Source organism: Panthera tigris, chromosome A1, assembly GCF_018350195.1.
Source record: "Panthera tigris isolate Pti1 chromosome A1, P.tigris_Pti1_mat1.1, whole genome shotgun sequence".
Taxonomy (NCBI): Eukaryota; Metazoa; Chordata; class Mammalia; order Carnivora; family Felidae; genus Panthera; species Panthera tigris.
Window position 1 is genome coordinate 179,773,741 of NC_056660.1, and position 26,674 is coordinate 179,800,414.

The 26,674-nt window shown below is 40.2% G+C and overlaps 1 protein-coding gene across 3 annotated transcripts in view; it reads right to left on the reverse strand.

The window, feature by feature from the left end:
* The window catches only part of TENM2 (teneurin transmembrane protein 2), a 941,161-nt gene that overhangs the window by 3,648 nt on the left and 910,839 nt on the right, over positions 1 to 26,674 (reverse strand). For all 3 annotated transcript variants that reach the window (XM_042992783.1, XM_042992777.1, XM_042992795.1), the window contains 2 exons: positions 12,956 to 13,252; positions 9,750 to 11,364 (listed from right to left, as the gene is read on the reverse strand). In XM_042992783.1, coding sequence (XP_042848717.1) covers positions 9,750 to 11,364; positions 12,956 to 13,252 — 1,912 coding nt within the window. The remainder of the gene's footprint in view (positions 1 to 9,749; positions 11,365 to 12,955; positions 13,253 to 26,674) is intronic.

A 26,674-nucleotide genomic window follows, 5' to 3' on the forward strand; every position in this document is an offset into this window, starting at 1 on the left:
TCCTGTTGTCCATTGACTAATTCAGGCTCTCAGAGTAAGACGGAGGCCCTCAGGCTGCCTTGTCTCCTTCCACAGTGATCAGCAGAGAGCCTGGGACATGAATCCCTTGAGCACTCAAAGTCTCACCCATGGCATCGGCCTGGAGCCCAGCAGGAATCTCCCTTTTATGCTCCTTATCCCTGTTTATAATGGGCACCCCAACATCATGCCCTATGTCTCTCCACTTCTCCTACCGTTGCTGGGCCTGGAGGTACAAGTGCTCCTTGTTGCAGTCATTACTGACCCCTGGGCCACTCACTCACCTGCAATTTCTTGGTGATTTCCTGCTCCACTGTCCTTCTCTCCACCTGTTTCTAAATTCATTCTTAGTGACTTGGTTATATAAGGATTAATCCTTCCAACATTCTGGCCTCTTCATTCCTTCGATGCCCCCTCCCCCAACCCCCATATTCATCCTCTGGACCCTGTCATCACCACTGATTCTGATCTACCATTATCTCAATCATGCACATCACCCTCTGACCACCACCTGGACTCCTTTCTAGTTTACTCATTTTATAACCTGACACCCATGCTCCTTGATCCTCTCTCCCCCTCCCTGGGACCTTCAAAACCTCCTGAGCTTCTTGTCCCTGTTCCTCAACATGTTGGTCTTTTTTCTTACCTAGCACATATCCATAGCCAATCATTAGAATCATTCCTTGTATATATTCCCAGATCCTGTGTCCCGTTCTCACTTTATCACTTGCTCGGTGAAAATCACAATTTTGGTTAAATCCATATGTTTGCCCATTCCTTATTTGGACCTGTTCAGCTGAATATGTCTGGAGAAACAAACTTAACTACACTGACTGGTGTTCCTTTAAATTCTTGACCGTGAACCCCAACTGTGCCTTCCTGCTGCCTGACAATATTCCCTTCCTCCATCAGTCATTCTCCCATTCTGCTGGGTGATGTTACATTTCTACTCTCCCCTAACACCCTCAACATCTGCTTTCTCTTCTCACTAGAGCAGCTGACATTGTTTCCTATTCTGAAAACAAAAACAAAAACATCCTGATGCAGCCAGAGGGGAATTCCCCTAAACTCTCATCACATTTACTGGCCTTCCAGCATCGGTACCCATATTTCCCACCTTTTTCTTGTTAATCTAGATGAGCTGTTAAAGTCAACCCTCCCTGTGTGTAGTAGGTAGCATCTTTTCTTGCCCACCCAAGGATATCACTCCAGCAACTCTCTCTCTCTTCCCCATGGCACCAAATTATTCCCTCTTCCAATGGATCAACCCTGTCAGCATACAGAAATGCTACCAAATGTCCACCTTAAAAGAAATTCCTGGGGCACCTGGTGGCTCAGTTGGTTAAGTGTCTGATGATATCATGGTTTGTGAGATGGAGCCCCATGTTGGGCTCTGCACTGACAGCATGGAGCCTGCTTGGGATTCTCTCTCTCTTCCTCTCTCTGCCTTTCTCTTCCTTATGCATCCATGCTCTCTCTTTCTCTCAAATATTTATATTAAAATTTATATTAAAAATTATATAAAAAATAAATTTATTGTCCCTATTCTCCCATTTGCTACCATCCTTTTCTTTCACCCTCCTTGATAAAAACTTCTCAAGATCAAAATAATTCTCTCCACTTCTTGTTTCCTATTCTCCTTTGAACCAGACTTTGTCCCCAATTATTCCACTGAACCAACTCTTGTTAAGGTCATGAATGACCTCCATGTTGCTAAGTCATATGTTAATCTTGGGTCCTTATCTTATTTGACTTATCAGAAATATTTGACAGGTTGAATTCTCCTGCTTTCATTTTCTTCTTGACTTTCTGGTCAACACATTCACTTGCTTGTCCTTCTCCTACTGTGGTAGGCATTCTTTGTCCCTTCTTGGTTCTTCCTCATCTGCCTCATGATCTCTTTTTTTAAAAAAAATTTAATGTTCATTTATTTTTGAGAGAGAGAGTGTGAGGTGGGGAGGGGCAGAGAGAGAGGGAGACACAGAATCTGAAGCAGGGTCCAGGCTCTCAGCTGTCAGCAGAGAGCCGGATGTGGGTCTCGAACTCATGGACTGCGAGATCATGACCTGAGCTGAAGTCAAACGCTTAACTGACTGAGCCACCTAGTTTCACCCTCTTGATCTCTTTAATGTTGGAATGCCCTTTAATGTTGGAATGTTCAGTCTCTGAACATCTCCACTCTATCTACTCTCACAAACATGGTGATCTTATCCATCCTTAGGGCCCTAGCTACCATCTAAATGCTGGTGCTGACTCCAAAATTTATATCTCCATCCTGTGTCTCTCCTTGAACTCTAAACTAATATATCTAATTACATTTCAAAGTTTTGTCCAACACTGAACCCCTGATCTTCCTCCCCAAATCTGTCCCATCACAGACTTTTCCATCCCAGATAATGGCCACTCCATCCTTCCAGCTACCATCCTTAACTCCTTTCTTTTCCTTGCTCTCCACATCTAAATCTACTGATAAATCCTCTACTTTTTTTTTATTGAGGTAATATTCACATAACATAAAATTCATCATTTTAATCATTTTAAAGTGCACAGTTCAGTGGCTTCTAGTATATCCACAATGTTGTACAACCATCGTTACTCTTTAATTCCAGAACATTTTCATCACCTCAAAAAGAAGCCTTATACCTATTAGCAGTCATTCTACATTCTCCTTTCCCCTCAGTCCCTGACCACCACCAAACTGCTTTCTATCTCTGTGCATTTGCCTATTCTGGACATTTCTTATAAACGCAATCATACAATATGTGACCTTTTGTGTCTGGCTTCTTTCACTTAATGTATTCAAGGTTCATCCTTGTTGTAGCATGTACCAATAGTTCATTTCTTTTTATGGCTAATAATATTCCATTGTTTGTATATACCACATTTTCTTTATCCATTCATCAGTTAATGGATATCTGGGTAGGTTTTACTCACAGATTTTTGTTTGAAAACCCATTTTCAGTTCTCTTGCTTATATACAAACTTAAGTGTGAAATTGCTGAGTAAAGGGTGAAAGCCTCTAGTTTTACTTTTAAAACAGACCCAGAATCTGTGTCCATTTCTTGTCACTTCACCACCTTGACCTTGGCCCATCATCCCTCACCTGGACTTCTAAGTGGCCTCCTTGCTTCCATCTTGCTGCCCCACAATGTCTTATCAGCATAGCAGATAAGACAGAACCAGGCTTTATTTTATTTTTTTATTTTAGAAAGAGAGAAGTGAGAGAGCATAAGCAGGAGAGAGGGGCAGAGGGAGACAGAGGGAGAAACCCAAGCAGGCTCCATGCTCAATGCAGAGCCTGACGTGGAGCTCAATCCCATGACCCTGGGATGATGACCTGAGCTGAAATCATGAGTCAGACATTCAACCAAATGAGCCACCTAGGTCCTCCCAGAACGAGCCTTTAAATCTGGAGTAGACCATGCCATGCCTCTGCTGAGAACACTCCAGGAAACCCCCTTTTTTTCTCAGTGAAGAAGCCAAAGTCTTCCTACTGGTCTATAAGGGCACTCATTATCTGTGGGACCTCAGGTTCTCCCTTTCTCTTCCTTGCTCACACAGCTCCAGCCTTGATGCTGTTTCTTGAACATGTCAGGCACACACTCATCTTGGGGGCTTTGCATCGACAAGCTCCTCTGCCCAGAGTGTACTTCCCTAAAAGTATTTTCTGGCTTTCTGACCTCTTTTAAGTCTTGTTCAAATGTTGCCTCTTCAATATGACAAACCCAACCACCACATTTAAAATCTGTCCCCCTTCTCCACCACCAGCAATGCCAAGTCCCTGTACTCTGTTCATTGTCTCCACCCCTCTGTCCCTAAAGTAATCACATTCAAACACACTGTATCATTTGTGTACTTATTGTTTACTGTTTGTCTCTCTCAGAATGTAATTTCCTTCCAAGCAGGGAGGTAAAAGCTTTGTTTTATCCACTGATGCCCTCCCAGGTCCTATGATAATGCCTGGCACAAAATATGTGATCGGTAAGTTTCCATGGAGTGAATGAATGAAAGAACACTGAATGTATGTGGCAAAAGCTGCCCTGACTAGTGTAAGTTTGACAGAGGAACTAATGGTACCTAAGAGCATACTTCTGAAGAGGTGAAGAAGACTTCCTGCCCTGGGACTGCTGTGAGGGTTTTAATGTTAGCTTTGCTACTAAATATATAGGCATAAAAGAACCTTCTGATGAGAGGGAATCTGGGATTCACAGTCCATCCATCATCCTTGGGCACAGACTAGTTCCTTCAATAACTTGGTAACTACTCTGTTAGGGATAGCCCATATAAGAGTCATTTAAGAATACAGATTTGCAGTTGCCTTAAGTGTGTTTGCATCAAGCAGAGAGAAGCCTGTCTCTAATCCAGCAATGATCCTATATTTACAGAGCACCTATTCTGTGCAAGGTAGGTGCTGGCTGCTGTGGAGGATAAATTTCCCCACTTTGGATATTCATGGTTACTCAGTGCAATTGTTTTGCCATAGCCAGGTATTTAGTTACTGATTGAAAAAACAAATCTGCCTGTTCCATTTAAGCCCATTTTATTTTTACTTTCTAATGTTTGTTTATTCATTCAAGTTTATTTATTTTGAGAGAGACAGAGCATGAGCAGGGGAGGGGCAGAGAGTGAGGGAGAATCCCAAGTAGGTTCTGTGCTGTCAGCACAGAGCCTGATGTGGGGGTCAAATTCATAAAACTGTGAGATCATGACCTGAGTCAAAAATCAAGAGTTAGACGCTCAAATAACTGAGCCACCCAGGCTTCTCTCAAAATAAATAAACTTAGGGGCACCTGGGTGGCTCAGTTGGTTGAGCATCCAACTTCTGCTCAGGTCATGATCTCATGGTTTCTGAGTTTGAGGCTTACATTGGGTATTCTGTCAGCGCAGAGCTGGCTTTGGATCCTCTTTCTGTCCCCTTCTCTCTCTGCCCCTCCCCCGTCATGTGAATGCATGACCCTCTTCCCCCCCTCAAAAATAAACAAACTTGACAGCACGCAGGTAAATGGGGAGGGGTAGAGAGAGAATCTCAAGCAGGCACCATGCTGTCAGCACAGAGCCCAATTCAGGGCTTGAATCCACAAACCATGGGATCATGACCTTGACTGAAATCGAGTTGAATGCTTAACTGACAGAACCACCCAGGTGCCCTTACTTAAGTCCATTTTAAAAAAGAAACTTTATGTTACTATCATAAATGGGAAAGCTGACTCACTTGATGCAAACAGAATAACTGTAAAATTAAAGAAAACAAAGCCATGCAATTAAATTAGAGAAGGATTTTTGTTACCTGAGGGAAGTCTCAGACCTGCTCTCTCCATTAAAAGGGGGAGGTTGGAAGTGTTAATGAGGTGTGAAGTACACACCAGCATTGGGTGGAGACTCTTTCCTAGACTGGATTGGAAGAATAAAAAGCACTAAAGAGGCGAACTTTCCTCATCTGTGTTTCCATGTTCTTTAATACCTCATCTGTACACCATATAAAATCATCCTGTCTTTCGTCAGGGGTACATAGGGTATGTGGGGAATTCCCAGAAAGGCATGAGAGGTCTTGCTCTCAAAGACTCTCCCCATCCTGATCTTTTCACTGCAGGGATCCCTCCATAGTACTCAGGAGATGATGTTGAGAACCCCCTGCCTTTGAGACTAGAAACTTTAATGGCCACTCCCATGAACACCCATAGCACATGTCATCTACCTTCTTTTTCTTTCCTTAAAGTTTCTAACGTGGCTTAGTTTCAGAATCTAAACCTATTCTGAAATGTTTATTCACATTCTCATCTCCTCCATTCTGCTAGAAGGCACTTTCAGCACCACACAAACACCCCTCTTCCTTTTTGAAGTAATTAGTGTTATCTGGTGACAGGCTCCCTAAATAGTCTGTAGAGAGGGAGCCACTGGGGCAGGAGCCAGCGAGGTGGATGCTCCTAATGGCTCATTACTGTCCTTCTCTCATGTTCTTCAGAGTACGTGATTATGTTGGGGCCACGGAGCATACTGTCTGTCTCTGAAAACACTGTCAGAACAGCATCTTAGGTGTTAAGTGTAGATCTGAGAAGAGGGTAATGTGAGAAAGAGGTTGCGCCTCCCTCTTCACTTAGGGAAATTAAACTCCACAAAACCCTATCATGCTCACAGATGCCCGAGGTTTGTGAGCCCACAGACCCGCCAGGGAGAAGAAAGGGTGGAAAGAAAATACAAGTCATGGCGGATGACACCTAGGACATTTGCTTAGCTCACATCTGTCTGGGGTTTCAGGTTTGCCGAACCAGTGCCACTCAGGCCAGAGTTTGGATCTGTTTCAGGGTGGATCTGGAGACCCCTCCCCACATTCCTTAGAAAATTATGCAAAGGTGGCATCTCCACTCTTCACCTATGAACTCCACCACGTTTGTGGCTGCCTGTAAATAACAAATGCATCCCTATCCTTTACTAGCCTTAGCACTGCGCTAGGCATTTCACACTTCAGGACTCATTTACTTTTCATAGCCCCATGGGGTGGGCGCTATTATCACCCTTTTGCTGATGAAGAAATAAAGCCTCAGAAAGTTGCAGATCTCATCCAAGTCACACAGGAAGTGAGGAGCAAGGCCAAAACTGGGGTCTTGAGGTGTACCTAGGGTTCTAACATCGGAATGAACAGGTCTAAATTACAGGCCAGACATGGGGATGGGCACGGGTCCCCATTTGTTCGGGACTGAGGAGCTTCCTGTGATGCCCAAACTGGAAAAGACGGAGGCCCTGCAGGTTGTTGGGGGAGGGAGTCTGCCTCCCAGTATGTTTTTTTACATCCTTTCCCCTAATACCTGTTTATCACAGATATATTAATTGTCAACATATTACCTTAAAAAAATACTTGTTGGAAAGGGTGCTGCTTAGGAGCCCTTGGGTGGGAAAAGAACCACTTCTGGCCTTCTTTCACCCCTCTGGATGGCTACACCTCTGCTCCAGCCTGGATGTCTAATGGGCACTCAACACTGTCCTCTTTCGTACTTGGTTCTCAGGAGGAAGCAGAACCTCCCCCCAGCCTCAGCAGCTGCCTCTTGCATTCAGAGAGCTCTGTTTCCAAAACATTCAACGAATTCTTTTGAGCACTGGTGAGAGAAGGTTCTGTTCTCTGTGTTCCTCCTGACTACATCTTAATTACTTCTGCTTAAATTGTGAGCGGCAAGTTCAACCACTCTGCTTGTCTCCTAAGTGGCAAATTAAGACTAATTTAGACGGGGTTTACAGATTAGCCAACATTCAAACAGCAGAGAATGATTTGGTGTTCTCTGCTGGGATCCTCTCTCCAGGGGGCAGCTCATCTTGAATGGGCAGCAGGTGTGGGCTTGTGCCTGCTATGACCCTGCCTGGGCCCTCCTTTCCCCAGCTTGGACTGTTCACATCAGCTCTATACACGTGCTTCTCTAACGCCACCTTTTATTTTAGACTCTTTTGAATGGTTTCTGGATTCAATTTTGTTGGACTTAGTTTTTTGATTCCCATTTATTGAGTCTCCATGAAGCACTGGAATGAGGAAAGGCATATTGCTTTTCAGAAAATTCTGATAATTCTTTTTTGTCCTTTTCAGAAGAACCAGGAAAATAGCTGAGGGGGTCAGTGAGGTTGACTGTGCTCTGTGGATGATTTTTTTTGGGTCTTGGCAGCTCTAAGTGTCCATTCAGCCCACTCTGAGAAGGCTTCCTTTTTATTTGACACTAGCTGCCTCATCCCTAAGTTATCCAGGGCTTTGGGAAGCACAGTCTGGAGGGTGAGGGAATTCTTTTCCTAAGGCTAAGATAGGCATGGTCTACCTTCCTGTTCTCATTGTTTCCTATGTCTTGAACACTCTTCCTTTCCTTCCACCTCTTCATAAAGGTCTCTGCTCAAATGTTGTCTCCTCAGATAGCCCTCTGTGAGCACCTTTAATATAGGAGAACTTTCCCGTCATTCTCTGACTAAAACCTTATCCCATTTTATCTCATAGCACTTATTTTTACCTGATATGTATATGTATGTTTTCCTGACAGGTACTTTAATTTGAAACTGCAGTGAAATGGGGGATAAAAGTCATGCTGAGCCATGGGGAAGAGAGATCATGGCAGGACCTCTCAATGAGGTGTGGTGGGGAGAACAGGAGGGAACTAGCTTGCCCATAGTTCCTGTGCTCAAGAGGTACCAGCTGCTTCAGTTGTAGGGGGAATGCTGGACTCAACTTCAAAGGCTCTGGAACTTGACAATGAGATACCACATGGCCACAAGTTGATATTTAAGGTCATCTTTCTGTAGCATGGGACATTGAGGGCAGCCCTGTGCTCACCTAGTTGCTGCTTCCATTTCTGAGGGTGGGCAAGTGACCCCTGGTCACCTGAAGGTAAGGACCTTTTGGGTTTGATGTCTTTTTGGCTCATGGCCAAGAGCTGTGGGTTTCCCAGAACTTGGAGGGTCCTGGACTTGGGGACCTTACTGTTTCTACTCTATAACGCATGGACAGGTGAGATGACCCTGGCTTCCTTGCTGAAAGTTGGTCTCTTTGCATCTATCCATCCATCCATCCATCCATCCATCCATCCATCCATCCATCCTGATTTTCTTATTTTCCTGAGGATAAGGACTTTATCTTGTTCTCCACTGCATCTCTGGTACTTAGCCTATGTTAGATATTATGAAAATATTTGTTGAATGGGTGAATGGATGGAAGATAGATGGAGGTATGTGGATGGATGGATAGGGACCCTCATTTTACCAATTTCTCACTTTTCGTGAGGAAGTAGATTATTTGCCCTCCTCAGCCTCTCTATCCATACCCTTCTCCAAGCTTCCCATGTCCTTTTGACTTTTGTTCACAGTGTTTCTTTAGCCTTGAGCTCATATCTGCCAACCCAAATCCCCTTCATTCTTCAGGCCCAGTATGACATGAGGCCCTTCTGTGCACTGTGTCACAGTTTTCAAATTTGAAGTCATCTACACACACATACACACCCCTTTGAGAGAAGGGCATTTGTCTTGTTCATCATTGTATCCCTAGAATCTAGTATAATGCCACTGTACAAATGCTTGTTGAATAGGTAACAGACATCTTTACAGTAGCACAGATTTAATTCTGCCTTGCATTATCATTGGCTGTTTGTGTTTGTATCTTGGCAGCCTGGTTGTGAGGTCAGGAACTGGGTCTTAGTCATCTCATGCCTATGGTTACTCAATGCTTCATTTGTCAAGATAATAGTAATAGCATGAGCAGATACTCTTTTGTGAATATTGACTGTCTAAATTTGCCAGGCACTAAACTTTACCTGTATTAAGTACACTTACTTCTTGCAGTTACCCTGTGGGGTTAGTTTATTAGTGCCTTTCACAGAGAAGAAAACTACAGCTCAGACAGTTTAGACACTGAGCTCAAAGTCCTTTGGCTTGTAAGTAGAAGAGAATTTGAACCAGATATTTTTGACACCAGAGTCCCATTATTTCCCCCTTCATAAGTCTGCTTTCCTCTCTTGGGGTAGGAAGGGCTCTTATAAAAGCTATTTCAACTAAATGGGCTTGAAAATGGTCAGGACATCTTCAAACAGATCTGAAGACTGCTCTGTACTGGTGTCACTTGACTGTTCTAGATACTGTACAGACCAGTGTTTATAGCTCTCCAGGATTCCCCTGTCATCACAAGTAAGACCTTCTTTTGAAGTTCCTGACAATCTACCAGGACAACCACCCCACAGGGAGCCACTGCCCAACTGAGGTGGTAAAGTCCTCACCTGTCACGTAGTTCTTCAAATCCAGCTCATTGCTGAGAGGATTGTTGCTCTTGAACATATACAAATTAAAGGGGGCTGGCTCCTTGCCCACGTTTTTCCACATGGTATAGTCTGGAGAGGTCCATCGTCCTGCCAGCACATCATAATCACGCTGAGTGAAGTGGACCAGCTTGGTCAGGGGATCATAGAGTCCACCATGGAAGCCAATGACCATCTGGAAGTCAGGGTTAGAGTCATAGTAAATCTCCCCATAGGCCGTATACTGCAGTTGTTTGATCATGAGACCATTGATGCTGAACACAGCCAGAGGAGTGCCTGTGTTATCTGAGGCAACGTAGTACTCCTCCCCACTGCTGCTCTCCATGGCAAAGAGGTGACCTTGGAGGTCATAGTAGAGTGAGGTTATCTCTGAGTTGGAGTGATTATAGACATGGGTGATGCGGGTTGGGTTGTGAAGGTCAGAGTAGAAATACTGCAGGTGGTGGCCCAGGTTGGTCTTGTAGGAAGCCCGCCGCCCCACACCATCGTAGCGGTACTGGACACTCCACCCACTGGCCTTGTTGTAGGCTCTTGTTAGGAGGCCCTTGGAGTTATACTCAAAGATGTCAGCCCCTCTCTGGCACAGATAGCCATCATCATCAATTTTGTATTGCACATCACCGAGTCTGGTTATCCTATCCCGGAGATCATAGCGCAGGGGCATAAGGCGCACACTATTTCCCGGGTTCAGCAAATGGAGGTTCCCATTGAGGTCATAGCTATAGCGCCAGGTTGGGCGGTCATTGACAGCCACACTCTGGAGCTGCCCATCTCCATCATAGTCATAGGTATACTTTGTGGTGTTAGCATAGGGCCCCAGTTTTAGCTCCCTCTTTATCACCCTTCCCATACTGTCATACTGCACCGTCATCCAGTACATAAGGGACCGAAACATCTCATACTGGACTTCCTTGATCCGCCCGTGGGTGTCAAAGTGTTTGCTGAGGGTCATTACAGCAGTGGTGATGATCTGGTTGATGTCATAATAGATGACTCCAAACTTGCCAAAATGCTCCACCTTGCCAGAAATTTCATCGTAGCGGTAGAGGTCAACAGGAAGGGGAGTCTCACTTATGACGGGCTTGATGCTTGCAATCCGGAAGCTGTTGTCATGATAGGTGTAGTCAAACCTGGCATTGACCATGCCTTCCTCAGAGAACCTGTAGATCTGCTTGTCCACAAGTGGGCCAATCTTCCGGTACCTGATTGTGCAGGAGAAACCTCCACTCTGGAGACTGACCATTTTTAAAACACCAGTGGTCTCATCATACCCAAAAGTGACGGCAGTACTGTCATAGACAATCTCTGATAGCTTGGAGAGTTTCCCATACTTGTAGAATACCTGACGCCCAGTGCCCAAAAAGGACGTCTTGAGGATGCGGCCATCATCACTGTAGTCAAAAATGACTGAAGCATTGCTTTCAGGGGGATTATAAATGTTGCGGATGTAGCCAATGGAGGTATGGGTGGACATGCTGTGCCGGGCGACACTGGGCATGGTGACGGCGTGGAGACGGTCGGAGGAATCATACTCAAATATGTACTGACGCTGACTCTGAAGCAGGAGGACCATAGACTGGAGGAAGGAAAGAGGGGAGGAACATATGATTTGGTTCTTTAGGACCAGGCACTCAAATGGACAGAATCTGTTCTATTCCCCAAAATGGTAATTCAAAAGCCATGGAAGGTTGGGGAAGTTTATACCAGAGATTATGACTAGATTGATTTCACTGGGCATGCTAGCTCTGATGGATCATGGTCACTACCCAGACCAGTGCTTCCCAAACTTTACTGTGCATATGAAATAACCAGGGATCTTGTTAAAAGGCAGATTCTGATCTAGTAGTTTGTTGGGGGAGAAGGGGGGATCTGACCTGAGAATTTGCTTTTGTAACAAGCTATCAAGTGATCCTGATGTTGGTTGGACCATACTTTGAGTAGAGAGGGCTTGGAGGACTGAGGTGATAGGCACTGAGTTTGCCTCCAGGCTCAAACAAGAAATCCTGTGATTGTTTAGAAATGACTACCATTGGCCCAGCAGGAGACAGGTATGACACACATACTATGCTTTGATCACCCCTCATTAAATCTAAAGAGAAAGTATATCTTCCATTTATAAAATACTGAGAAGATTACATAACCCAGAATCATCAAATTTGGGGGGGAATGAAATGGCCTCAAACTTCAGGCAATTGGGAGATTCTTGCCTTCTCTCATCAACCATTCTAGTATTTTGTGGCATAATGAGAACAGGATTCAGGGGTGACCAAAGGGACGACAGCCCCACTCTTATAGAGAGGGTCACAGCTCTGTCTACAAGTGACTACTGTAATTGTGAGGCAAGAAAGGAAGAAATAGAAATGGAACCCCTATCAAGGTGAGTACAGATGAGAGGTCCAGGCTGAGCAAGCCCCTGCCTAATGACTAGATCACCAGGACAGCCTTCATGAGTCTTGACTTGTGCCCCCAAGGGATTCCTTCCTTCCTTCCTTCCTTCCTTCCTTCCTTCCTTCCTTCCTTCCTTCCTTGATTTTATTTTTTATATTTTAAAATTTACATCCAAATTAGCATATAGTGCAACAATGGTTTCAGGAGTAGATTCAACTAAGGGATCTCTTCTTACTGCTGCTCTAACCTGACCCTTTCTGACACAAAGACCTGAATCTGGCACTTTCAGGCACAGGGAATTAGGTAGAGAGAATCCATTGGCTGTTTCAGCCAATAGGTCAAGTAGGAGGATGTTGCTCTGTGTGCTTGAGTTTTAGGCAAAATTCCCTACCCTGATAGCTTAACTTCAGGCAAGGCATAAATGAATCACTGCATTTCCAATTCATAAATAATGATTAGCCGTGATACCAGTGGGATAATTCTGTCTGCTTCCGCAGCACTTTTTGGGTTTTTTTTTGGGAATAAAATTAGACAATCCATTCTTTTTGCCATTACTGAGTGTCTAGCACTTTTTTCTTTTGGTAATAGTGATGAGCTATGAATAACATTTTCCTTCAGATTTTCCTCCCTCCCAGTGAGGATGGAAGTGTGAGGGGAGACCTTGTAGAGTCAAAGTAAAGATGTTCAATGTCTTATGGCAAAGCATATCAGGTCAGCTTAAAAAGAGGAATGTGAATAAGGGAAAGCTCCAGCTGAGTGAGGGCAGCACGTTCACTTACCTTGTCAAGGTAGGAGTAGCTCCACACTTTCCCATCAGCAAACATGCGGGACACAATTCGTCCCTGCTTGTCAATGTCTGTCCTTTCACTCATGGCTCCACGCTGAAGGCCAGCCAAGCGCCCATTGAAGAAGTATGAGACATTGACTGCTGCCAACCCACTACTGGGGAGCCAGAGGAATGGGCGCCCCACCTGGTCATAAATGATCCTCAGAGTGAACTTCCGGTGATCATCATAGATCTTTTCTGTCCGAATATTCCGGTCATAATCAATGGACAAGAGATTTCTTCCATGGACCTAAGAAAACACAATGGGCTTGGTATGAAAGATAACACCTGGGCATGTTGGCTTATATGGAGGACATGGCTGGCATGGCTAGGGAATGAGTGTGCATTGGAGGAAAAACCCACCTTGAAGTTATTTAGAGTAGTGTTTTCTAAACTCCTTTACATCATGGTACACAAAGAAAATGGTAACATTTGTAGGGTGCACTAGGATACAAAATGAGGCTGCTTATGGTCAGGGATGACTAATCTGGGCATGGCTGCCCTGAGCAGTTATGTAGGCCATGCACTACACAATTATAAGGAATGCCATCATGTCATAGAGAGTGTGAATGGTGAAAAATGTGTACTGCACGAATTAGTCATACACAATAGCCCTGGCACTGGGGTTCTGACTGTTCTGCCTGGCCACCTTGGAGAGCAACATAATATGTATATTTGTACACTTTCAACCCTCTTTTTTTTTTTTTTTTTTTTTTGGCACATCACCAGCTGAGTAGCTAATGATCTTTAAGAGCAGATGCCAAGATTTCTTCTGAAACTCAAGTAAAGGTAGCTAGGAGGGTGGGGAGGCTGTCTAAGAAATCCATATTTCGCAAAGACCTGGGAATAGAAGGCTTATTGCTGTGTGAACCTCTTTACTCCTATCTAGAGAAAAATCTTGCCACTGTCAAGGATGCAAGACATCAGTGGAAGACCTTATCAGGGCTGGGGAATTCCAACAAAGGGAACTGATTTACTTAGATTTGAAAGGAATAGTGGAACACATCTAGACATAATTTAATATTTATTTAGAAGTTGATCTGAACAGAGAAGAGCATCTGTCCCAGAAGGCAGAGCTGGGTGACTAGACTCTGGTTAGGGGCAAAGGAGAGGGACTCTTGAGATTCAGCTAGTCTTGACTGGATAACTGGAAGTGAATAAAATGAGGCTGATTGAGCCCAGGTTCTTTCAACATAATTGGTTGCAAATCCAGATGTCCCTGGGGTGACTACTGAAGGCAAAGGCAGATGTACACAGGCAGAAAAAAAAGTAAGAGACATCTGGTACCTCCTTACCTTACCTAATAATTTAATAGCTCCTAACAATAATAATGATGATGGTGATGTTGATGATGGTGGTGGAGATAACTTTAACACATGCTGAGGGCTAGACATAGGCATTGTGTTAGGTAATTTGCATCTCTTGTCCGAGTTGGTGCCCACAAGGACCGCTTGACAAGTGAGGAAATGGCCTGAAGCAGACAGGTTACATACTTGCTCAAGGTCACATAACAATGAAGTGGTAGGGTTGGTCTGGAACTTAGGTCTTCAGACCTGATCCATTTAACCACTTAAACATTTAATCAGCCATACTGATTCATGTATTATATATGCATTGTCTGCCCTGAGGTGTGAAATGCTGAGGAAACCGTAAAGCATAGCATAGCCCCTGAAGTCTCCATGTTGTAGCCTGAAAATACCACAGACTTTTGTTTTCTAGGGTGCCTCATTGTACACAGGTAAAGAACTACATTTCACAGCTTCCTCTGGAGAGATGGGTGGCTGACATGATGTAAGTGGTAGTTGTCATCTGGGTCTCCTGGGAACCTTAAAGGAGGATGACATAGCTACGATACAGTCACCCTTTTGTTCTTCCCACTTTCCTCCTTTACCTGGGTGGAATGTGGTTATGATCCCTGGAGTTCTAGCATTCACCATGTAAATATGGGTGACTTTGAGAATGGAAGTCTCAAGGATGATGGTCATTCAGAGAGAGTCTAGATCCCTGTTGACCTAGGTGTCTTTAATGGTCATCCATACCAGCCATGAATGGCTCACCTCTAGACTCCTTTTATGTTATAAAAAATAATAAGGCCATATCTTATTTAAGCTCTTGTTATTTCTAATGCCTGTTACTAGCAGTTGAGACTGAACTAAACGAAGATAATCCCCTCATACTTTGGCAGGTACTGTGCTGGGTACTTTATATACCTTATCCAAGTTTAATTCTCACAACATAGGTAGAAATTATTTTATATATGGGCAGTTGAACTCAGAGGGGTCATAAATCTAGATAAGTGGTGGAGGCTGGATTTGAACCCAGGACTACTTGACTCCTCAAACCATTGCTATTTCCATGGAGTCATCTCAGGGAGAAAGGGATAAAACACTTGAGATAGAACATTTTGGAAAGAAAATGCATCAAAGCATGGATATAGGAATAAAGGTGGTGAGCTGTTGGGATTGAGACCCCCAACTTCAAGTGGAGGATTCATACAATCAAATGTGCAGCCATGGGGAAGAACAGTCAAGAAAGTAAAGGGAGAGTGGTAGGATTTTAAAAAAACATGTCCAAAAGTTAATGCAGTCAGAATTATTGAGGATCTTGATCCCAAATTAGAGTCACCATATCCAAAGGAAACCACTAGATGGGGTCAGAATGATAAATTCCTCTGGAAAAAGAAATTTGGCTTTATTGGGTTGCTTCGTTTGGAACAAATGCAGAAGGCCATCAAAATTCTTAATCCTATGAGTTTGAAAATTTCAGTTTAAGACCTTGCCAACATTTTATTAGGCAGAATGAATAATTTGGCAACAATGAGGAAGGATTTTTAGGGTTTCCTGAGCCAACTGCTGGGGACTCCTTACTATACCTCTCTATTTCCCATCTCCTTGGTCATCCTTCTATCCTCCTCTTTCCTTACTAATTTTCCTTTTTTCTTCTCTTTGCTAATATCATACAGCTCCCTGTGCATTTATTATTTATTGAGCATTAAATCTCTGCTAATGTCAGGCTTGGTGCCTCCTCTGGAATGCAGGGATGAACAACACCAACAAAGCAATGCATTTTGAGAATTTATGATGGGCTTAGTGTGTTCTCAGAGCTACCCTTGTTTTATCTTATTTAATCCCCACGACACTCTCAGGCAAGCACTATTATCCCCACTTTACATACAAGGAACAGATAGGTTTAAGTGCTCTGTTCAAGCTTATACAAATAGTAAGTGGTGGAGCTAGGATTTCAGTCCAGAGCTCACTGTCTTCACCCCTAGGCTGTACCACCTCAATGGCCAGCTGCTCTCTATCAGGCATGCAATTTTAAGCCACCTGTGATGCTCTCTCAAAGCACTGCTGATGGGCTGATTCTGCAGCTGCTGAATCAGCCCCCTAGGGAATACGGGCTGGATGATTCTGTTGTGTACTCTTGGTTAAAATACAGTCGGATTAATAAAAGTCCCTATCTTCAGCTACCTGAGAGAGACCAACAGGCAAATCGTATAAATAACAATAATATAATAGTATGTATATGTATCTGTGTATATATATATGAATATATACTATAACATGTAGCTGTAGGAGAGAACAGCATGTAAATCCTATATACAAGCATGACTATCATTGTAACAATTATATTAGTATGTGAGGGTACTAAGATTGCAGAAAGAACTGAATAGTGGGCAAAACCAGCAAAGAGGTTCCTAAATTCTGATTGCCAACATTTGGGTTTATTGCTACTACTTAGAACTAACAAGGCCTCTGACCCCTGGCCTGGGTGCATCAACCAAAAAGAAGTAATAACCATTACTAACCATTAGCCATTGATACTTTAAGCTGGGATCCACCATGTCCTTGGGAATGGGATTTAGTTGTAGCACTGGTTCAAATGAACTTTACTGAACTTTATTTTCCTCCCCCTAACTTTATTGACATATAGTTGATATACATCACTATATATGTTTAAATTATGTAGCATAATAGACTTATGTGTATAATGAAATGATTTCCCAAATAAGTTTAGTTAATATCTGTCATCTCATACAGATAATGGTTTTTATTTTTCTTTAAAAAAATTTTTCACTTTATGATGAGACCCCTTAGGATTTTACTCTCTTAACAGTTTTCTACATATCATACAGCAGTGTTAACTATAATCACCATGCTGTACATTATATCCCTAGTACTTATTTATCTTATAACTGGAAGCCTGTACTTTTTGACCACCTTCCTCCAATTCCCACCCCCCACCCCACCTCTGGTAACCATAAATCTGATCTCTTTCTAAGTTTTCATTATTTATTTATTTTTAAGATTCCACATATGAGATCATACAGTATTTGTCTTTCTCTAACTTATTTCACTTAGCATAATATCAAGAACCATCCATGTCATTGCAAATGGCAGGATTTCCTCATTCTTTATGGCTGAATAATATTCCATTATAAATATATACAACAACTTTTTATCCCTCCATCTGTTGATGAACACACAGGTTGTTTCCATGTCTTGGCTATTGTAAGTAATGCTGCAATGGACATGGGAGTACGGATATATATTTGACATACAGCTTTCATTTCCTTTGGAAATGAATTCCAGAAGTGGAATTGCTGGATTATGTGGAAGTTCTATTTTAAAAATTTTGAGGATCCTCTATACTGTTTTCCATAGTGGCTGCACCGATTTACAGTCTTACCAACAGTGCACAAGAGTTCCCTTTTCTCCACATCCTTGCCAGCATTTACTCTTGTCTTTTTGATGGCTGTCCTAACAGGTGTGAGGTGTTATTGTGATTTTGATTTGTATTTCCCTCACAATTGGTGATGTTGAGCATCTTTTCATGTACCTTTTGGCTATTCATATATCTTCTATGGAAAACAATGTTTATTCAGGTCCTTTGTCTATTTTTATTATGTATGTATGTATGTATGTAGGTAGGTAGGTAGGTATTTATTCAAGTAATCTCTATGCTCACGTGGAGCTCAAACATGACTCTGAGATCAAGAGCTGCATACTCTACTGAGCCAGCCAGGTATCCTCCTCACTTTGCCCATTTTTAAATTGGATTGTTTTAATTTTGCTATTGAGTTGTAGGACTTTTTAAAAAAATATTTTGGATACTAACCCCTTATCAGATATATAATTCATAAATACTTTTTCCCTTTCTTTAGGTTGTCTTTTTGTGTTGTTAGTTGTTTCTTTTGCTGTGTAGAAGCTTTTCAGTTTGATGATGTCCTGTTTGTTTATTTTGATTTTGTTGCTTGTGCTTTAGGTGTTGTATATATATATAAAAAATCATTGCCAAGACCCATGTCAATGAGTTTTTTCTTGTTTTCTTTTAGGGATTTGATAATTTTGGCTCTTACATTTAGGTCTTTAATCCATTTTGAATTAATTTTTGTGACTGGTGTAAGATTTGGGTCCACTTTCATTCTTTTGTAAGTGAATATCCAGTTTTCCCATCACCATTTATTAAAGAGATTGTCTCTTCTCCATTGAGTATTCTTGGCTCCCTTGTCAAATATTAGTTGGCTGTATATGCTTGGGTTTATTTCTGGGTTCTCAATTCTGTTCCACTGATCTTTTTAAAATACCACTACTGTATTAATTACTATAACTTTATAGTATAGCTTGCAATCAGGAAGTATGATGCCTCTTGCTTTGTTTTTCTTTCTCAGGATTACTTTGGCTATTCATGTCTTTTGTGGTTTCAAATTTTAGGATTTTTTCTCCAACTTCTGTAAAAAATGTCATTGAAATCTTGATAAAGATTGCATTAAATCTATATATGCCTTTTGGGCAATGTGACAACCATGAAGCAATATTTCATTGTTGTGAGTTGCATTTTCCTGAAGATTAGTGATACTGAGAATATTTTCAGGTGCCCTTGACCACTTGTATGTCTTTTTTGGGGAAAATATCCAAGTCCTTTGCCCATTTTTAAATCAAGTTACTTGCTTTTGGATATTAAGTTGTATAAACTCTTGATATATTTTGGATATTAATCCTTTATCAGATGTATGATTTGTAAACATCTTCTCCCATTTACAGGTTGCCTTTCATTTTGTTGACGGTTTCCTTTGCTGTGCAAAAGATTTTTATTTGGTGTAGTCCCAATAGTTTATTTTGGCTTTTGTTTCCCTTGCCTGAGGAGACACATGCATGAATATGTTACTAAGGCTGATGTCCAAGAGATTACTGCGTGCTTTCTTTGAGGAGTTTTATGATTTCAGGTCTTAATCAACTTTGAATCTTTAATCCATTTTTATTTACTTTTTTGTATATGGTGTAAGACAGTGGTCTAGTTTCATTCTTTTGCATGTAGCTGTCCAGTTTCCCCAGTATCATTTATTGAAGAGACTGTCTTTTCCACATTTATATTCTTGTTTCCCTTGTAGATTGATTGACCATGTATGTGTGGGTTTTTCTCTAAGCCTTCTACTCTATTAATCTATGTGTCTGTTTTTGTGACAGTATCATACTGTTTGGATTACCTGAGTCTTGTAGTATATCTTGAAAACAAGGATTGTGATACTTAAGCTTTGTTCTTCCTCAAGATTGCTTTGGCTTTTCTTTTGTGGTTCCATACAGATTTTAGGATTCTTTGCTCTAGTTCTGTGAAAAATATTTTGGTAGTTTGATTGGGATTGCATTGAATCTATAGATTTTGTTGGGTAGTATGGACATATTTGACAATATTAATTCCAATCCATGAGCACAGAGTACCTTCTCCTTTATTTGTGTCATTTTTATTTTTTTTCATCCATCTTATAATTTTCAGAGTACAGGTGAAAAACCTGTTTTCTGGTACACGTCTTTGGTCAAATTTTTTCCTAGGTATTTTATTTTTTCTTAAAATGACTGAAGTTTCTTTCTTATTCAGGCTAAGTCCAGGAGACTCTCCAAGGTAGCTGCTGTCCTTCCAGGATGCTTTAATATTATGGTACTTTTATATAGATACAAACTTCTCTGACATCTCTTTCACTTCATTTTTTAAGTTACTTTTTGATTTTTATTATTGACATATAGTTGACATATAATATTAGTTTTAAGTGTTAACATAGTGATTCAACAAATGTAAATGTTACTCAATGCTCACCGTGATAAATGTAGTCACTGTCACCATACAATGCTACTACAATATTATTGACTATATTTAATATGCTGTACTTTTCATCTCCATAACTTACTTATTTTATAGATGGAAGTTTGTACCTCTTAATCCCCTTCACCTGTTTGCCCTTACCCCTAATCCCCCTTCCTTTGGCAACCACCAGTTTTTTTCTATTTATGAGTTTGTTTCTGTTTGGTTGTTTGGTTTTTTAGATTCCACATATAAATGAAATCATATGGTATTTGTCTTTCTCTGTCTGGCTTATTTCACTTAGCATAATGCCATGTTGTCACAAATGGCAAGACCTCAATCTTTTTTATGGCTGAGTAATATTCCTCACACATATACATGTATGTAGGTATGTATCAAATCTTTATTGCTTCCATATCTTGGCTATTGTAAACAATGCTGCAATAAATACAGGGACACATGTATCTTTTTGAATCCATGTTTTTGTTTCCTTTGGCTAAGTACTCAGTAGTGGAATAACTGGATCATATAGTATTTTTATTTTTAAAATTTTGAGGAAGAGCCATATTGCTTTCCACAGTGGTTGTACCAATTTACATTCCCACCAACAGTGCACAAGAATACCCTCTCCTCCACATCCTTGCCAACACTTGCTATTTCTTATCTTTTTGATACTAGCCATTCTGACTGGTGATATCTCACTGCGGTTTTGATTTGCATTTCTCTGATTATTAGTAATGTTGAGCATCTTTTCATATGTCTGTTTCCCATCTGTAGTCTTCTTTGGAAAAATGTTTATTTAAGTCCTCTGCCCGCTTTGTAATTGGATTATTATTATTTTTTGGAGTTGTATAAATTCTTTATTTTAGATACTGGATATTAACCCCTTCTTGGCCATATCATTAGCAAATATCTTCTCCCATTCAGTAGGTTCCCTTTTTGTTTTGTTGCATTCCTTTGCTATGCAAAAGATTTTTATTTTTGTGTGGTCCAAATAGTTTATTTTTGCTTTTGTTTGCCCTAAGGAGGCATATACATACATATGTTTCCAAGGCTGTTGTCCACGAGGTGACTGTCTATGTTTTCTTTTAGGAGTTTTATAGTTTCAGGTTTCACATGTAGGTCTATAATTCATTTTGAGTTTCTTTTGTGTATGCTGTGAGAAAGTTATATTGTTTCACTATTTGTATGTAGCTGTCCAATTTTTCCAACACCATTTATTAGACTGTCTTTTTCTCATTATATATTCTTGCCTCCTTTGTCACTGATTAATGGACTATATAAATGTGGGTTTATTTCTGGGCTCTCTATCCTGTTCCATTGATATTTTTGTGTCAATGCCATACTGTTTTGATCACTATAGGTTTGTATTTATATCTTGAAATCAGGGAGTGTGATACCTCTAGTTTTGTTCTTCTTCCTCAAGGTAGCTTTGGCTATTTGGGGTCTTGTGGTTCCACACTAATTTTAGTATTGTTTGTTTTATTTATGTGAAAAATGCTATTGGTATTTTGACAGGAATTGCATTGAATCTGTGGATTTAATTGGGTAGTATGGACATTTTAAGAACATTACTTCTTCCAATCCATGAGCATGGTATATCTTTACATTTATTTGTGTCATCTCCAATTTCTTTCATCAGTGATTTACATTTTTTTAGAGTGTGGGTCTTTCAGTTCTTTGGTTAAATTTATCCCTAGGTATTTTATTCTTTTTGATGCAATTATAAATGGGATTGTTTTCTTAATTTCTCTCTGATACCTTGTTATTAGTATATAGAAATGCAACTGATTTCTGTATGGTAATTTCATATCCTGTGACTTCATTGAATTCCCTTATTCTAATATTTTTTTGGTGGAGTCTTTAGGGTTTTCTATACATAGTATCAGGACATCTGTGAATAGTGACAGATTTACTTCTTTCTTTCCAATTTGGATTTTCTTTATTGTCTAATAATTCTGGCTAGGACTTCCAATACTGTGTTGAATAAAAATGGCAAAAGTTAGCATCCTTTTCTTGTTCCTGATCTTAAAAGAAAAGTGTTTGGCTTTTCACCACTGAGTGTGATGTTGGCTGTGGGTCTGTCATATTCAACCTTTATTATGTGGAGGTACATTCCTTCTGTACTTACTTTGTTGACAGTTTTTATCGTAAATGGATGTTGAATGTGTTCAAATGCTTTGTTTGAATCTATTGAGATGAGCATGATTTTTATCTTTCATATTGTTAATGTGGTGTATCACATTGCTTGGTCTGCATATGTTGAACCATGCTTGCATCTTTGGAATAAATTCCACCTGATTGTGGTGTATGAACCTTTTAATATATTGTTGAATTTGGTTTGGTAATATTTTGTTGATGTGTTTTGCATCTATGTTAATAGTGTGTGTGTATGTGGTGTATATATATATATATACACACACATATATATATGTACACATATATATATACACGCATATATATACATATATACATATATATACATACATATATATACATATATATATATACATATATATATACACACACACACACAAACACTCTGGTGTGTGTATGTACACACAAACACACACACACACACACACACACACACATATAGTGGGTGATACAAAAATCAAAGTGATACCAAAATCAAAGATACCACACACACACACACATATATATAATATGCATTATTAATTTTATTATAATAATATGCATTATTAATTTTTGGTATATATATATGTGTGTGTGTGTGGTATCTTTGTTTGGTATCAAGGTAGCATTGGCTTCATAAATTCAGTTTGGAAGCACTCCTTTCTCTTCAATTTTGAGAAGGATAGGTACTAATTCTTCTTTAAATGTTTTTGGTGAATTCACCTTTGAAGCTGTCTGGTTCTGGACTTTGGCTTTTGTTTTGTTTAAAATTATGGGTTCGGGGTTCCTGGGTGACTCAGTCCGTTAAGCATCTGACTTCAGCTCAGCTTATGATCTCACAGTTTGTGAGTTCAAGACCCGCATCAGGCTCTCTCTACTGTCAGCACCGAGCCTGCTTTGAGTCCTCTGTCTCCCTCTCTCTCTCTGCCCCTCCCCTGCTTTCTCTCTCTCTCTCTCTCCCCAAAATAAATAAACATTAAAAGGATTATGGATTCAGTTTCATTACCTCTAATCTGTCTATTCAAGTTTTCTATTTGTTCATGGTTCAGTCTCGGAAGGATGTGGGTTTCTAGGAACTTATTCATTTCTTCTAGGTTGTCCAAATTGTTGGCATATAATTGTTCATAGTAATCTCTGTTATCCTTCATATTTCTGTGGTGTTAGATGTAACTTTTCCTCATTCATTTTCTTTTTTATTTGGGCCTTCTTTTTTTCCAAATGAGGCTGGATAAAGGTTTATTGATTTGTTCATCTTTTCAAAGAACAAGCTTTTAGTTTCATTGATATTACTATTTTTAAGTTTCTATTGCATTTCTGTGCTGATATTTATTATTTTCTTCCTTCTATTAACTTTGGGTTTTTTTGTGTGTCTGTTCTTTTCCCACTTCTTTAAGTCATAGATTGTTCATTTGGAATTTTTCTTGTTTCTTGAGGTAGGCCTGTATTGCCATGAACTTCTCTCTTAGAACTGCTTTTGCTGTGTCTCATGGATTTTGGAAAATTATGTTTCCATTTTTATTTGTCTCAAGGTATTTTTAATTTCCTTTTCATTTCCTCATTGACCCACTGGTTGCTGAGTAACATGTTGCTTAGTCCCCATGTTTTTGTGTTTTCCCCCATTTTTGTTCTTGTAAATGATTTCTAGTTTCATACAATTGTGGTTGGAAGGTATGCTTGATACAATTTCAATCTTCTTGAATGTATTGAGACCTGTTTTGTGGCTCAACATGTGATCTATCCTGGAGAATACTCCATGTCCACTTGAAAATGATGTGTATTCTGTACTTTTTTTTTATTCTGTACTTTTTTTAATGAAATGTTCTCTCTCTCTCTCTCTATATATATAACTATATATGTAACTATATATACAACTATATATATGTAACTATATATATATACATATAGTTACATATATATATATATGACATTAAGTCTACCTGGTTTAATGTGCCATTTAAGACCAAAATTTCCTTATTAATTTTCTGTTTCCAAAATCTATTCATTGATGTAAGTGGGTTATTAAAATACCCTACTATTATTGGATTGCTGTCATTTTCTCCTTTTATGTCCTGTTAATATTTATTTAGGTGCTCCTATTTTGGCTGTATAAACATTTATGAATGTTACATCTTTCGTGGATTGACTGCTGTATCATTACATCATGCCTTTTTCGTCTTTTGTTACAGTCTTTGTTTTAAAGTCTATTTTGTATGAATAAAAAAACTTTATATTTTTTAGAGAAACCGTTTATTTTTGAAGGCATGATCAAGCCATTATTTATAATGCTCAACTTAGAAAATCAGAAATTTCAGTGATCACAGCAAAACATGGACAGTTTTTGCAAATTCTAACACAACTATGTGACAGAGTTGTGCCTCCAATAAGAAATCCTGCTTTTAAAGGACTTGGAATGGTGTAAGGAAACACATACGTGATATTAATCAAAAACAGGAATAAAATTAATTATATGGTCTGGTCTTTACTATGTAAAATATATGAATATGCATTATTAATTTTTGGTTTTTTAGCGGGAGAAATAAGAGCATGCAAATGACTCTTAAAAAGGCATTCTCTTTTTACGATAAATGTTAACCTTTTAAAGTAATTTTAATTTTTTTAATGTTTATTTATTTTTGAGACAGAGAGAGAGCATGAATGGGAGAGGGTCAGAGAGAGAGGGAGACACAGAATCTGAAGCAGGCTCCAGGCTCTGAGCTGTCAGCACAGAGCCCGACGTGGGGCTTGAACTCACGGACCATGAGATCATGACCTGAGCCGAAGTCGGATGCTTAACCGACTGAGCCACCCAGGCGCCCCTTAAAGTAATTTTAAAGAACAATTTCTTATATCCTTCAATTTCCTGAAAGAACATTGTTCGTATTTTTTTTTTTAATTTATTGTCAAGTCAGCTAACATACAGTGTATACAGTGGCTCTTCACTTCAGGAGTTGATTCCCATGATTCATCACTTACATACAACACCCAGTGCTCATCCCACCAAGTGCCTTCCTCAATGCTTATCCCCCATTTTCCCCTCTCTCCTGCCCTCCTTCCCCATCAACCCTTGGTTTGTTCTCTGTATTTAAAAGTCTCTTATTGTTTGCCTCCCTCTCTGTTTGAAACTCTTTTTTTCCCCTTCCCTTCCCTCCATGGTCTTCTGTTAAGTTTCTCAAATTCTACATATGAGTGAAAACATATGATATCTGTCTTTCTCTGACTGACTTATTTCACTTAGCAAAAAAGGGGGCGTCTCGGTGCCTTAGTCTGTTGAATGTGTGACTCTTGATTTTGGGTCGGGTCATGATCTCAGGGTCATGGAAACGAGCCCTGAATTGGGCTCTGCACTGAGCATGGAGCCTGCTTAAGATTCTCTCTCTTGCTCTCTCTCTGCCCCTCTCTCTTGCTCGTGTGCTCTCTTGCTCTCTTGCTCTCTAAAATTAAAAAAAAAGTCTATTTTGTCTGGTATAATCATATTGCTATTCCAGTTTCTTTTTGTTTCCATTTACATGGAATATCTTTTTCCAGCCCTTTACTTTCAGTCTGTGTTTGTCTTTAGGTCTAAAGTTAGTCTCTTGTAGGCAAGATATAGATGGGTCTTTTTTTTTTAATGTTTGTTTGTTTATTTTGAGAGACAGAGACTGTGAGTAGGGGAGGAGCAGAGAAAGAGGGAGAGAGAATCCTAAGCAGGCTCTGCACTGTCAGCACAGAGCCTGACATGGGACTCCATCCCACGAACCACAAGATCATGACCTGAGCCAAAATCTAGACTTAGCCCCTCAACCAACTGAGCCACCCAGGCACCCCAGGTCTTGTTTATTATCCATTCAGCTACCCTCTGTATTTTAATTGGAGTATTTATTCATTTACATTTAAAGTAATTATCGATATTTACTTATTGCCATTTTGTTAATTGTTTTCTCATTGTTTTTGTATTCTCTTGGTCTCTTCCTTTGAAATTTGATGGTTTTCTTTAGTGTTATGTTTGGGTTTTTTTCTCTTTATTTTTTTTGTATATGTATTGTAGGATTTTGTTTTGTGGTCACCATGATGTTCATATATATTTACATATATATAGTATATTTACATATATGCACAGCATACTTACACATATATGTCTGTTTTAAGCTGATAGTTTTTTAAGTCTGAACACTATTTATTTATTTAAAAAAATTTTTTTAACGTTTATTTTTGAGACAGGGAGAGACAGAGCATGAACAGGGGAGGGTCAGAGAGAGGGAGACACAGAATCCGAAGCAGGCTCCAGGCTCTGAGCTGTCAGCACAGAGCCCTATGCGGGGCTAGAACTCATGGACCGCAAGATCATGACCTGAGCCGAAGTCAGCCGCCCAACCGACTGAGCCACCCAGGCGCCCCAAGTCTGAACACATTTTAAAAGCACATTTTATATTTTGATGTCTTATTTTACATATTTTTATTTTGTGTATACACCTTAACTACT